Source organism: Notolepis coatsorum, assembly GCF_963971535.1.
Source record: "Notolepis coatsorum genome assembly, chromosome: 10".
NCBI lineage: Eukaryota > Metazoa > Chordata > Actinopteri > Aulopiformes > Paralepididae > Notolepis > Notolepis coatsorum.
In genome coordinates, this window is record NC_140174.1 from 47,106,468 (window position 1) to 47,121,038 (window position 14,571).

The 14,571-nt window shown below is 45.2% G+C and overlaps 1 protein-coding gene across 1 annotated transcript in view; it reads left to right on the top strand.

Moving 5' to 3' along the window:
- tha1 (threonine aldolase 1) overlaps positions 1 to 8,871 on the top strand; it is a 29,269-nt gene extending 20,398 nt beyond the window's left edge. Inside the window, exons 6-7 of the mRNA XM_084322883.1 lie at positions 7,713 to 7,905; positions 8,159 to 8,871. Of these exons, the coding sequence (XP_084179009.1) occupies positions 7,713 to 7,905; positions 8,159 to 8,466 (501 nt within the window). The 3' untranslated portion in view covers positions 8,467 to 8,871. The remainder of the gene's footprint in view (positions 1 to 7,712; positions 7,906 to 8,158) is intronic.
- Positions 8,872 to 14,571: the final 5,700 nt, after the last annotated feature.

Consider the following 14,571-nt stretch of genomic DNA (forward strand, 5'->3'; position numbering starts at 1 on the left):
GACTCACAGACGGGAGGCGAGGGGAGGACGTCATTTCCCAGTATTTTTTGCAGCAATTCCGGCATGGTCTCAGAGACGGCCTTCCCCGCTGCCCTCCGGTACTCCAACAATCCTGATGTTGTAGCGTCTCTCCCGGGACTGTATTTCCTCAATTACCGACTGTAGTTTGGTAACTTCAGCCTGCCTAGCCAGCAGGGAGGACTCGAGATCCACCATCTTCTCGCCCTGTAATGATACCTCCGTCGTTAGCGCAGCTAGCTCGATAGCATTAGCCGAGGAGACAGCGTGCAGCGACTCCATCTTGTCTATCAGCGGGACGACCGCCAGCCTTATTTCCTCTGATATCTCTCGATGAAGGTTGACACAAAAATCCGCCAGCACTTTCTTTTGTGCTTCAGCGGAGCGTGTCTCAGACTCTGCATGTAGCTTGGTCATGACCAAGAGCACAGCTTCGCTTATCTCACCGACACCGGACGATGGTGCGGCCAGGCCCGGTGGTGGTTTGCTGGTTGGGGCGCTCATGGATCTGGTTTCCACCACCGACATCACAGAAAGTCGAAAAAAGTCGACGACAGTATTTGAAACACGACGAATTAGCAAGCAGACAAAAAACAAATAAAAATAAAATAAAGACTAATGGGGAGAAACGTATATTCTGCACGGTAGAAGGGAGCTCATGTGAAACACGTCTACTCCATGATCGCTCAGCTCCGCCCCCCCGTCTTCAACGCTTTCTTTAACTCAGTGTCAGCTGACCTGAGGTTGGTTCCATTATCCGAGTACATCTCTCTTACTTGTCCTCTTCTCGCAAGGAATCTCCTGATTGCATTCAGGCATGCATCTGTGTCGAGTGAAGATGCTACCTCTAGATGCACGGCTCGTATAGCGAGACACGTAAAGATGACTCCGTATCTTTTTGCCTCCCCTCTTCCTCTTTTCACTAGGAACGGGCCGAAGTAATCAACGCAGACTCTTGTAAAGGGGGGGTCGTCTGGCAGGACCCTGCAGGTAGGTAGGTCTGCCATGAGTTGTTGTCCAGTTGTTCCATGTAGCCGTTTGCAGGTGACACACTTATGCAAAAAATGTCTGATGGCTCCATTTGCTCCAGGTATCCAGAACCTTTGACGCAGCTGAGCCAACATGTGATTTCTTCCTGCGTGAGCTGTGTTGTCGTGAATATGTCTCAGCACAAGCCTTGTGATGTGCGAGTCTTTGGGCAAGATTACTTGCTGCTTGGCTTCGTCAGGCATTGTTGCTCGGCTCAGCCTTCCTCCTACTTTCATGATTCCATCCTCCAGTATTGGATTCAACTTGAAGAGTGAGCTACTTTTCTTCACCCTTCCTTGTTCCAGTAGCATTGTCAAATCTTCTTTGAAGGTTCGTTTCTGGGTGTGCTTGACAATTTCTTTTTCCGCCACGGCTAGATCTTTGCAGGTCAGGCCTGTTCCTTGGAAAGCCCTTTTGAACCGGCTCACTTTGCTTTTTCCATCTGGTGCCTTTCTCTCTTCTTTCAGCTCTTTAAGCAGTTCCTTCAGCTTCAGAAACCAGGCAACAGCGCGTTTAAGCCTTGTCCAGGATGAGAACTGTTACAAAGAATGAAATCAGGAATGTCCAATCGTTGCTTTTCTTTTGAATCAAATCTTAAGGTCCTTTATTTTCTATTAGTTACAAATTCTAATTCAGTTCAGTTCGTTTTCTTCCAGTTCAGTTCAATTCAAAGTCTCTTTACATTCTTTCAGTTCAGTTCAGTTCAGTTCAAAGTCCTATTACATTTCATTACATCCTGTGTGCTCGAAGAGCACGCCACATATATCACAGCTGGTTCCAATGACAATCAAAAACAATTCAGCACAGCTGCAGTGTTTAGGCACACGTTGGCAGGAGCTGTCCACTCTTGCGTGGTGCTGAAAGACAAACTGTGTTAGTTTTGTTGGCGAACAAGCATTGCACTTTCATTGTCATTAAAGAAAATGAAACAAATAAGACAAAACGTTATCACCAATTAACTATGTGTGTGTATTATATTTTACTTTATGAGTCTGAAAGAAAATGTATAATAATAGTTGCAACAAGAACTGTCCCGTTGCGTCTTTCGGCTCTTCCGCCTGAATGACATGCACTTGAGCTACTCCTTTGATCTCCAGATCATCGACGTCCAGCATTCCAGGATCTGGGTTCTTGGGCCACTGGTCTTGTGAACAGTACAGGAAACTTGGTCCTGACAGCCAGCTTTGTTCTTTCAGGAATGCGTCCACAGTCTGTCCTCTTGAGACGAGATCTGCGGGGTTCACAGTGGTATTGACATACCTCCACTGTGAGGTCTGAGAATGCTCCAGGATAGCTATGACTCTATTAGCTACAAATGTCTTGAATCTTGTGCTTTCGCTGTTCAAGTACTTCAGCACAGCTGTGCTGTCGGTCCAAAAGATAGAATCTTGCAGCTCGAGTTCGAGCTCTTTCTTGAGAAACTTGTCCATCTTGACGGCAGCTACGGCCGCGGTCAACTCCATCCTTGGTATGGTTGGAGACTTTAAGGGTGCGACCCTCGCCTTTGCCATCATCAGGGCAGTTTGAACTATGCCAGTCGCGTCGCGCAGTAGCAGGTAGCTTGTTGTTCCATAAGCCTCTAGACTTGCGTCGGCAAAGTGGTGGAGCTGTGCGGAGACTGGAGCTCCAAACTGCTTCGTCTTGATGCATCTGTCCACTCCGAAGTTCTCAAGCCTTTGCAGTCCTGAGATCCATTTTTCCCATGTCTGGATGATGTTGTCTGGTAGCTCCTCGTCCCAGCCATACTTCTGCCTGCAGATATCCTGTAGGAGTATCTTGGCGGGCAGCACCACTGGAGCGAGAAACCCCAAAGAGTCGAAGATAGAGCTGACGAGGGAAAGCAGGCCTCTCCTAGTGTGCGGGCGATCTTTGAGGTTGATCTTGAACCTGAACTGGTCTGATTCGGCGCACCACTGGATCCCCAATGCTCTCTCCACCGGCAGGTTGTCTTAGTCTAAGTCCAGGTCTTGAAACCCTTGGGCTCTTTCTTCTTCGGGGATCGACATTCGGCTATTGCTCGACCATTTCGTCAAGCGAAATCCACCTTTTGCCAACATCTTTCTTAAGTCAGCACAAAGAGTGATGGCTGTCTCTTCGTCGGCGGTCGACTTAAGACAGTCGTCGACGTAAAAGTTCTTCTTGACTGTTTTGGCTGCTTCAGGGCCAAACTCTTCCTCGTGATCCGTTGCACATTTCTGCAGTGCAAACGTTGCAACACTTGGCGATGATGTTGCACCAAAGATGTGGACTAACATCTTGTGTTCGACGAGTTTCTTTTCGTAGTTCCCTTCAGGCCACCAGAGGAATCTGAAGAGGTCGGTGTCTTCATCGCTGACTCTGACCTGGTGGAACATAGCCTCCACGTCGGCCATGACCGCCACGGTCTCTTGTCTGAACCTTGTCAGGACCCCTATTAGGGAGCTTGTCAGGTCCGGTCCCTGCAGAAGCTGCTGGTTCAGTGATGTTCCTTGAAAGCTTGCTGCGCAGTCGAAGACGACACATAGATTATTTTTAACTGGATGTCTGACTCCGTGGTGAGGCAGATACCACTTTCTTCCTTTTGCCGACTCCTGATCAGCGTTGTCGAGTCTCACGGCGTAGCCCTTCTTGAGGATATTATCCATGTACGCCACGTACTCTGTGCGAAACTTGTCGTCTTTCGAGAATCTTTTTCGCAGGTTCAGCGCACGTTGTTCGGCGACTGACCTGCTGTTGGGCAAGCACAGTGTCTTGTTCTTGACTGGCAGGCAAACACTGTAATGTCCATCCACAAGTTGAGGATTGTGACACCATATTCATGAACTGGTGATCGTCCTTTGACATCTCGATGTCTTCATCTTGTCCGGCGTCCGGAAAGTCCACTTTGAACTGCTGCTGCCAAAGCTCGTCTAGCCTGGCGACTGAGATCCGATTTGCGGTCACTGCTGTCCGCTTGCTCTTCTGGCTTGCGTCACTTCCGCCTTTGAGCGGTCCATTAACTGTCCAGCCTAGGATCGTTCTGATGGCATATGGTCCTTTGTGCACGCTGCTCACCACTTGGAGTGGCTCCATTGCCTTCGGGACGTTTGCTCCTATGAGCAATCCAACCTGAGCTTGGATAGTGGGAAGCTTCACCTCCTTTAGGTGAGGCCATCGGCTGACGTCCTCTTGCCGGGGAATGTTCTCCTTGGAGACGGGAATGGTTTTCTGAGAAAACACCTCTGGAAGCTTGATGAATTGTTTTCCATCCAGGCTGCTTATTTCCAGTCCATTCACAATATTTGTGTCCACAACAGATTCTGATCCCATTGTTCGCAGCAAGATGCTTGCTTTGCGTCCATCCATGTTCAGTTGTGAGATCAGCGACTCTGAGGCAAAAGTAGCTGAGCTACCCGGGTCCAGAAACGCGTACGTCGTTACTTCCTTGGTTCCCTTCTGTGCCTTGACTCGCACTGGAATAATCGAGAGAGCGCAATCTTCCTTTCCGGCCCCAGTGACACCGAAGGCCTCCATCATTTGTACAAGAGCACTTGTCACTTCTTGTTCCGTTGACTTCGCTTCCTCTTGAGAGTCTTTAGAGCGATCTTTAAAGTTGTAGTGAAGCAGTGTGGGGTGTTGTCGAGAGCATTCTTGACACTGCACTTTGTCTGTGCAGCTGTTACTCATGTGACCATGTTTCAAACACGCAAAACATAGACCTTTGCCTTTTAGAAAGTCTATCTTCTCTTTGTGTGGTTTGCTCTTGAGTTTTCTACAAACTGTAAGGGTATGCTGCTCTCCGTTGCAATAGCCACAGGGCTTGCTGTTTGCGTCCACTGCAGCAGTTGGAGTCTTTGGTGTTGCACGTTCGTCGCTCTCCTTCATGCCTCTAGTCATTTCAGCCTTGGGGGAGTCAACTGCTGTAGCGTACACCTTTTGTGACTTGTGTGTCCTTGTCTTGTATTCTTTTGTTCTCTGTTGACTTGGTTCTTTTGTGGCTGTAGTGTTGTCCTTTATGTTTCCGTAGAGCGGGTGTAGAGCGTATCTAACTTGCTTGTTGACGAAGTCTACGAAATCCTTGAACCTTGCCCTTTTGTTGGTTCTTTCTTGTAAGTCGCAGGCGTGTCTTCTCCAAGATTCTCTGAGTCTGTACGGTAGCTTATTAGCCAGCTCTCATGTTGGATGCGTTTTCCAAGTCCTCCATGTAGCTTATATCCGTCATTGTGTTGGAGCAGCCTGTGAGGTACAATGCAAATGACTGCAATGCTGCACCGTCTTCAGGCTTGATTGTCTGCCACTCCAGAGCCTCTTTGATGTAGGCTTCCGCTATCTTGAAGTCGTCGCCGAAGAACTGTTTCAGCATTTGTTTTGCTTTGGTATAGCCTGCAGTAGGCTCCATGTGAATGCAGCTTTTGACCAGCTCATGTGGTTGTCCACTTGTGTACTGCAACAGAAACTGTAGACGGTCACGATTGTCACTGGTGCGGTCTTCAACTCCATGTTCCATAGATCTGATGAATGTCTTGTATTCTAGAGGGTCACCAGTGAATGTTGGAATGGTGAGCTCAGGAAGTAATGAAGCTTTGTGATTCTTCACGAGGTATTCTGTGACATTCGCCTGTTGGGAGATAGCCTGGCTTAGGCTATGAAGCTCCCATCCTTCATTGAATTCCCTTTTTGTTGCTTTTAATATGCTGGTCGTTAGTGGTGCTGCTGGAAGCTGCACGTCCTCTGGTTTACTGGGGGGAGGTGGTGAGGCACGCTGATATAGCGGTTGGAAGTTCCTCTCTTCTCTTTCATCTGTCTTTTCAATGTTTAAGACAGTCCTGTCATTTGATATAGTACATTCATAATTTTCCAGAACTCCCATTTTTGCATCTGACTCAGCGAGAGCCGTCTTCATTGCATGTATTTCTAGCTTTCTTTTTTGTTCTGCTTCAAACCTCACTTCCTCAGCTTGTAGTTGAGCCTCCTTGCATCGTTTTTGTGCTAACCAGTCTGCTTCTTCCTGCTCAAGAGCTAACCTTTCATTTAAAGCGGTGGCCTTTACTTGTAGAGCCGCTCGCTCCATCTCTGCAGGCAGTCTGATTGTATTTGTTGAGCGAGAGCCTGATGAGCATCTACTTATTACTGTTCCAGACTTAGATTTGGTATCCATAGTTTTTCCTGATTGTTACCATCTTCAGACCTCTTTCATCCATTCCTCACATTTCCAGAAGAATAAATTCAGTGATTCAATTTTAGGCTCAAAATTCTTCTGATCAGCTTCATATTCTTCCTCTGACATAAAACGACCCAGTTCAGTGTTGACTTGTATTAGCTCTTGTTGCAAATGACTGAAATCAACACGCATTTTGTTATTGACAATGCTGACGTTTGCATCATCTTCCTTTAATGTCACTATTTCTTTCATCATGTTATTTAGCGTTGATCATTTGTGTTTGCGTGCCTTTTCACGTTTAGCAGCTTGCTCCTGCATGGCTTTCTCCGTCAATTTTACTATCCTTTTGCCACTGACTTCCATTCCTTCCATATTGATACAGTTATTGAATCACCGGTCGGCAGTCGCTTTCCACAATTAGTCAAATGTCAGTCACCTGGGGAGAGCGCGCAAGCCAGACACGCGTTTAATTACTTTTACTTTCAATCCAGACCGCAAGCTGTTATGCTTTTTTCCATTGACCATATTCTGTAACGTTAGTTATAGCTCCAATGGGATACTCCACTTTCGGGCAAATTATACAAGATACAGCATAGTACAGCTTACTGGTTGACGTCTTCTTTCAGGCAAATCATACAAGATACAGCTTACTTGTTTGACGTCTTCTTTTTTCTTTCGTTCCGCGAAAAGTTCCTTTTTCCAGTCAGGCCTGTCCAAATCCAAGTTCCGTTTTTAATGAGCTAGTTTTTAGACAAAATGTAGTATCCAAAACGTGTTGATGCCACAGACGCTCTCAAACTTTGAATCCTCCCGTTCCATATCCACCCACAAGAAAGCACTGACCACGACGTAGTATCAACTATTTAATGTCCATCTCGGGTTACACGTTCTTGTTTCCTAATTATATATAGAGCAGCGAGATTAACAAAGTTTATCCAGGGAAATAGAGAGAGGTCTAAAAACTGTCTGGCTCCACTCTCTCACCACTTGGCCTGACCACCGGTACAATCTGCGTTGTTTTCTTTCTAAACCAAAGCTGTCACCTTGCCGCAGCTGACAGTAATCAATGACATCACCGTTATCCTGTCAAACTAAAAGTCCCTCGGCCTATCAGCCAAATATCACATAAGAAACAAACAACAAAGAAATCATTCTTACCGATAGACATGGATTGTCTTAACATTTTAACTTCTGTAATAATAATATCCATCTATTTATCCTATGAAATACAGGGCCAAAATGCTTTTCTATTAACTGAAATTACTCTTAATTACCAGACTAGGCATTTAGGCACCTACAGAGAGATTGCGCTGTGCAGGTGAAAAGATGTGACGGCTGCCTCCTGGTGTACCGGAGGGGACACTCGATGCAAGGCTTCATCCACATTGCAGCCGACCAGTGGGAGGCATGGTCTAACAACGTTCGAGACAGGGGAGGGTAGAATTGGATAATACGAAATTGGGATGGGAGAAAAATAGAAAATGGGGAGAAAAAGTAGATACAAAAAGAAATTAAGTAGGAGAGGTTATATGTGTCTGTATTGCAGGGTTTGGGGGCCCCTGTGGGTACTGTGTTGGCCGGTCCCCGCGACTTCATATCTCGGGCGGTGCGTTGTCGAAAAGCCCTGGGTGGAGGCATGCGGCAGGCAGGGATACTGGCAGCAGCCGGCAAGCTGGCTTTGGGGGAGATGGTGGACAGACTGGAGGAAGACCACCGCAATGCAAAGACTTTTGCTCAAGGTGAGTAACTCATGTTTCTACCCCAGCTCTGAAAGCCATAGCGTTTCAGACTTGTTTGTAGGGAATTGTAGTGCTTACACACACACACACACACACACACACACACACACACACACGTACACACACACGTACACGCACACACACACACACACACACACACACACACAGGAGATTGCATTTGTGACAACCAATCTCTTCTTGGCGAACACCTCTTTGTTCTAACATTTGCCTGTGTTCCTTCTTTCTCTGCTAGCTCTCCTGGACTCTGACCCTCCTCTGTACACTGTAGACATGGCTACCGTGGAAACAAACATCTTGCGTTTTCGACTAAAGGACCCCACCCTGAGCCCCTCGGACTTCTGTGCCCTAATGGCCAAGGTCGGGGTGGAAGAGGAGGCCGCGCTGGGGCAGGGGGTACGGGTGCTCATGTTCCCCCATGTCGGTGGCTCTGTGCGCGCTGTGTGGCATGTTGGAATATCCGCCTCGGACACCCAACTGGCCATCCAGAAACTACAGTTTGTGGCGAAGCGTCATTCCAAGGACAGACTCCGGGCTCACTGAGGGCTAACTCACCTAAATGTGTAGTCCGAACTATATAAGCCTAATCCAGAAAGAGAATAAACTTGAAGAAATTCAATCAGAGGATCACTTTGCATCCAAATGCTTTTTGACAAATAGTTCTCTAGTTTTCTCTAATAGCTAGTTATAATCAGATTTGTAATTTTGCCTCATTAAATCATCATTGGTTGATTATGTTTAATTAGTGGAGTTTCAATTAGCATTTTATAACCATACGGGAAACAGATATGGACCACTAGCCTTGCTGTTGGTTAAAAACATCCCTCCCGGAGTTTTAAGCTAGGCTAGTCGTGGAGCGGCTGGGTGGTGCGGCAGACATTGCGCTCGTCACCAACGCAAGAGACACCGGGTTCGACTCCGGCTGTTGGCGCTGCCTCCGGCTTGGGCCAGCCGTCATACTAATTCAATTGGCAGAATTAGCGGGTGGAAGTCGATGGGTGGTAATCTGGACATTGTGGACAGCGACTCCTACAGGTCGGTTTGGGACGCCTGCACAGCAGAGACAGGAAATGGCGGGGGTAGTGTGAGCCTCCCACACGTTACACCTCACCAATGAGAGTCCGCGCTGGCAGGTGAAAAGATGTGACAGGCTGCCTCCTCGTGTACCGGAGGGGACACATGATGCAAGGCTTCTATCAGTGGCGGCCGGTGTGAACTACATTTGGGTGGTCGCGATCATCTGACCAAGCTGACCAAGCGAATACTGACTCATAATGTTACCAACATTAAGTCGAGTTAATTGATTCATACTACACTAGTATACGTATGGTCATCAATCCAGGTATAGGCCTATCTTGTCATTTTAAACAAGTTACCATTCATTCATTCAGCCATTATGTAATACCCACAGCGAAATTAACACGCTGTGTAGAGAGAGCGAGAGAGCGAGAGAGAGAGCGAGAGAGAGAGAGAGAGAGACCGCATTAACTCACTGTGTTTAGTTGAAACGTGGTCCAGTCGGAGGGCTTGATAAAGTGTATAATGTCCACTGTCCCACAGTCCCAGACTGTTGTTGTCCATGTATATCCACTGTCCAGAGTGACTGCATCACAACACAACAGCATCGAGTAACTAACTAACCTAACTTCCTAACCAGAAACTGGCGTCGGCCAATCAGAGAGAGCGTTTCCGAGAAATGCGGCTACGGAAAATACTGGCGTCGGCCAATCAGAGAGAGTCTCCGAGAAATGCGGCTACGGAAAGTCTCGACGCTGCTTGCTTAGATGATAATAGATCGCTTGGAAAAGCGCCCGGCTTCCATCATAATACATGATTCATATTTCAACGCACAGCGCGTTACGTACTGATTGGCTGTGACGGATACAGCGATGAAACCAGTGCACGGCCACTGTAAGCGCTATTGCGTCTAGCCCGAGAGAAATGCGGCTACGGAAATAATAGACGCCTATTGCGTCTAGCCCGAGAGAAATGCGGCTACGGAAAGGAGTCACTTCCTGTTGTTAATGAAAACAATTATTTATATTTGATATATTAACGTTATATTATGCATTGGAAACACAAACATACTTAACACTTTAATCGCCGATGACGTGTTTAGACGTCATTCCTAGCCATGCTCATTCTGCCGAAGACGCCGTAACTCGTCTTTGATGTCAATATTTCAAAAATCTGTGATCGAAATCATATTTCTCCTCCGGGGTCCTGAGATATAATGCTGATCTCCACTCAACTCTCTAGCGCATAGGTGTCAAACTCATGGCCCGCGGGCCAAATGCGGCCCGCCACGTCATTTGATGTGGCCCCCCAAGAGCTCTGGTAAAATTTTATTTATTTTTTTTTTTTTTTTAAACATTAATCTTGGGTTAAAAAATAGCGGCGTTAAAATAATTGTGGGTTAATGCGTTAATAAAGCTTTGACAGCCTTAGTTATTACACATTCTTACACATACATGTGTGTTGAACATCTGAGGTATTGATGAAGTAACAAAGGAAAAAAGCCAAAAGCACTTACTCCTCAGACATTCTTTGACAATTTTACAGCCCAAAATACAAAAAAGATCCAGGCGGAATAGGTAACAAAGGGTTGAAGAAATATTGTCTGAACTGTCGGATGCAAGCTGGCTGTGTGACATAACCGAGCATCTCGCTCAATTGAATAAGAAGCTGTAGGGACACAAACAAGTCCCACCCAAAACTTGACCAATATAGTTGTGAACTGAGACAACCCTTATTTTGTTATTTTTGAGTACAGTTACAGTTGTGTGTTCATGCAGACACATAATAGCAATTTCATTACGAATTGAAAATGGGGGACCCTGATGCAAACAAGTCGAAAGTCTTTCTCTGGTCTGCATCCCCTTAACAATTGTGTGTATCGAGCTGTACTGTACTGTACCCATTCTGCAATCTGTTAATTAAAGTTAATTAAACTATCTTCCATTAGTTGGATGTATGGCCTCTGCAAGGTTGTGTGCAGCCATTTGTTTTTGTAACATCTGCTACATCTGTCCCACGCGTTCTTTGCAGCTCACAGTTAGTTAGTTCTGCCCCTCTTGACTGTGACAAAAAGGTTTTGAACAAACTTAATGTCATAGCTTGTATTTGATGATATTCTTCTTTGTTATTTACTTGAATGGTTTGATCATTGATTGATGGAGTAATATGGGGTTCTGATAAACTAAAATTATTTGTTAAAATAACATAAGCTCATCAGGTTCATCAGGATCAACATCCCATAATCGAAAACTGTCTACTCCAAGCTGATCGGCCAACGGCGCGAGGAAGATACGGTGAGTTTCAACGTTATTTTCTAACGTCTTCTATACTAACTGATCTGATGATCATATGACCCACACTAGATGAATGGTATAACGTTGCCCACGGAATTATAAACGCCCCCTCGCCCATCCGGTCAATATCAGATGATACGTAGTAACTTCTAGAAGTACCTCCAGTTGAAATTTTTCATCTGGCACCGATCGCTACCAAACTGTATTTGATCATCAATATAGTGCATTTGGGGCTATAAATCAAGTTCTGGAGAAAGCTGCAGAAAACGATAAAAACATACTTATACTTTAGACCGTATTTTAGTATGAATATGTGAATGAAAAAGTATAACATTGATACACCCTGAACAATACATATGGGACATTGAATGGGCCATAATAATCTCAATTTAGCAATAGAATTTAAAAAAGTTATAGCCCTGCAAAGAAGGGGAACTTCTCCATAGACAAATAGAGCTGGCTAGGGATGGTAAATTATGAATTTAACCATGGCGATCAAAGTGTTAAAATTAGTAAATATTATTCATTTTAAACATGTTTATTTTATTTATAGGGCCCAAAAAATAAAATCGTATTCTTCTTCTTTTAACCAGGGAGGGTGGCGCTCTAGCGCCCCTATCTGCCAGCCGCCACTGGCTTCTATCCTCCCTACAACCGGCCAGTGGGGGGTATATGCGAGCAACGTTCAAGACAGGGGAGGGAAGAATTGGCACAATGGAATTGGGATGGGGAGAAAAATAGAAAAAGAGGAGAAAAAGCTAGGCTAGTCGTCTGTATCCTCTTCCATTGATTTGTGCTAAGCTAGGCTAGTTTGCAGCCAGATACTGTAGCTTTCTACTATATGCACAGAGAGGAAATGGGTACCTATCTTTGTGCACTACTATGATGGGCTACGACAACATTGCAATGGATCTGCAGTCCTCAAAGCAAGACGAGAAACCATGCTGTTCCTGTTTTGACTACTACCAGATTAAAGAACTACATGTACATGTATGCTCTGTAACACCTAGTAACCTCAGACCTATCATCACTCAGCCAAGGCCAGTCTCACTCCCTCCACAGAGTTCCTGCAACAAAAAATGGCTAACAAATCTGATAACTGAAATGCCTGTTCTTGGTCGAGACCTGGCTAAACAAAGCTGATAGAAACCTGTTCTCCAAAATATAAATATTATTAGTCGGTCAGGCAAAATAAGAAAGGGGGAGGGGTTGCAGCCATTTTATGTATTTATTTATATTAATTTAATTGTGTTGATGTTTTCATTTCTGCAAAATAAGTATGTACATTTTGTTTGGTTTGGTAAACATTGCACTATGAACAGTATCAGTGTACTGTATGTGTGTAGGGGCAGGTACAATAAGAGTTTTCTTCTTCCTGTTCCTTTCGGCCATGGAATTTAGTGGATCATATTAAGTGAACTATATGTACTGAAGACACTGTTGGACTGTAACAATTCCATGTACGAATAAATAAAAATTACGATGATGATTTTATCCACATCGTTTGTATGTAATGACATTGATCTGGGTGAATTTACATAATTTGAATACCTTGCTGTTGAGCTCAAACCTGAACTGTAATGCTCATCATCACATTATACCTATCACCAAAATATGCAACATGGAGACCTGAATAGTCATAAGAAGAACGACCGCAAGGCTATTGAGCTTATTAACCTACTGGACAGCTTCGAGGTCACGCAACATGTAAATGAACCAACTCATCAAGATTGTAACACTCTTCTAGACTGTAGTCAGACGAAGGGTACTAGAGGACAATTCTCTAATATCATGAGACTATCTAAACCACAAAACCCTTAATCTTTTGTTTTCATTTTCTCATCTTTGTTTTCATTTGTCATTCCCAGCTTGTACTTTAGCTTGTAAGTCTGACCAGAGCTCTTTCTCACCTTCTGGTCAGACGCTCGTATTAACTTGTCTCTGATTGTAAACTGAGGATACTACTGAGGATGTTCTATTTTTTTTATACAATTAGACTCATCTGAATTTCTACAGTTTCACAGTTTGGCTCATTTAAAATATTCCACAACAGATTGGCGACGAGGTTATGGGATACCGAGGTTGACCACCAGTGTGCTAAAGAGGTTGGTGATTGCGTTACACCCTAGGCTCTGTTACCCATACTGTACGACTTTTAACTCTGTTGCCTATACGCAATTAATACCTATCTACTGCTTTCACTGTCTACAACTGCCCTACATTCTAATAATAATCTTACCTATCTACCTCATACTATAGTCTACCCATATAACTGTATGATAGGATGTACAATAGTGCTGTATATACCATGTAGACATTTATATTTACAGCATATATCCATATCTGTCTCAATATACCTGCATATAATGCTTCTATATACCTACTTATACGCCTGCATGTACAATACTGCCGCCCCCCCCCCCCCCCCCCCCAAAAAAGATTTTTTGTAATTTTTTTTTTTTTTGTAAATTTTTTTTTTATGGCTTTTGCCTCTTCAAAGTTCTCTAACGTTAGTCTTTCTTTCCACAACGCTCAATTCTATAAACACTTGACCGATACCCATCAATGCACAGCGCTCTAGCATGTTCTGACTGTGAACACCTAATTCCTAAAGCTGAGGCTCAGACCGACCGACCGTTTTAGATTTTTGGCTCATTTTCCCTTATGTTAGAATTTTTTTTATGTAAAAATAATGGTTGCAGATATAGAGGGGGGCGCCAAAACTGCACAGAGAAAAAAATTAAAAAAAAGCGAAATTATTATTTTTTTGACCGCCTATATCGCCTGTAGGAAGGTCCGCCCCTGGGTAGGCGGGAGCGGTTCCCTTTGCCGCACGGTATGCCAGGTCGAGGGCCTTGAAGCCGATTCGTGCCGCAATGGGGAGCCAGTGCAGGTCCCTAAGAAGTGGGGTGACATGGGCTGACTTCGGTAGGTTTGAGATCAGGCGGGCCACTGCGTTCTGAATGAGTTGAAGAGGCTTGGTGGCAGTGGCTGGAAGGCCAGCAAGCAGTGCGTTGCAGTAGTCGAGGCGGGAGATGACTGTTGATTGGACGAGGAGTTGGGTGGCTTCTTTTTTCAGGAAGGGGCGGATCCTTCTGACGTTGCTCAGGAGGAATCTGCAGGTTCTGGTTGTCGCTGCGATGTGAGCGGAGAAGTTCAACTGGTCATTGAAGACAACACCAAGGTTCTTGGCGGTCGGGGACGCGGTCACAGCTGCATTCTCGACTGTGATGGAGAGGTCAGTCAGGGGGGAGGATTTGGCCGGCAGGTGGAGCAATTCTGTTTTGCTTATGTTCATTTTGAGGTGGTTGGTCGTCATCCAGGCGGAGATGTCGGA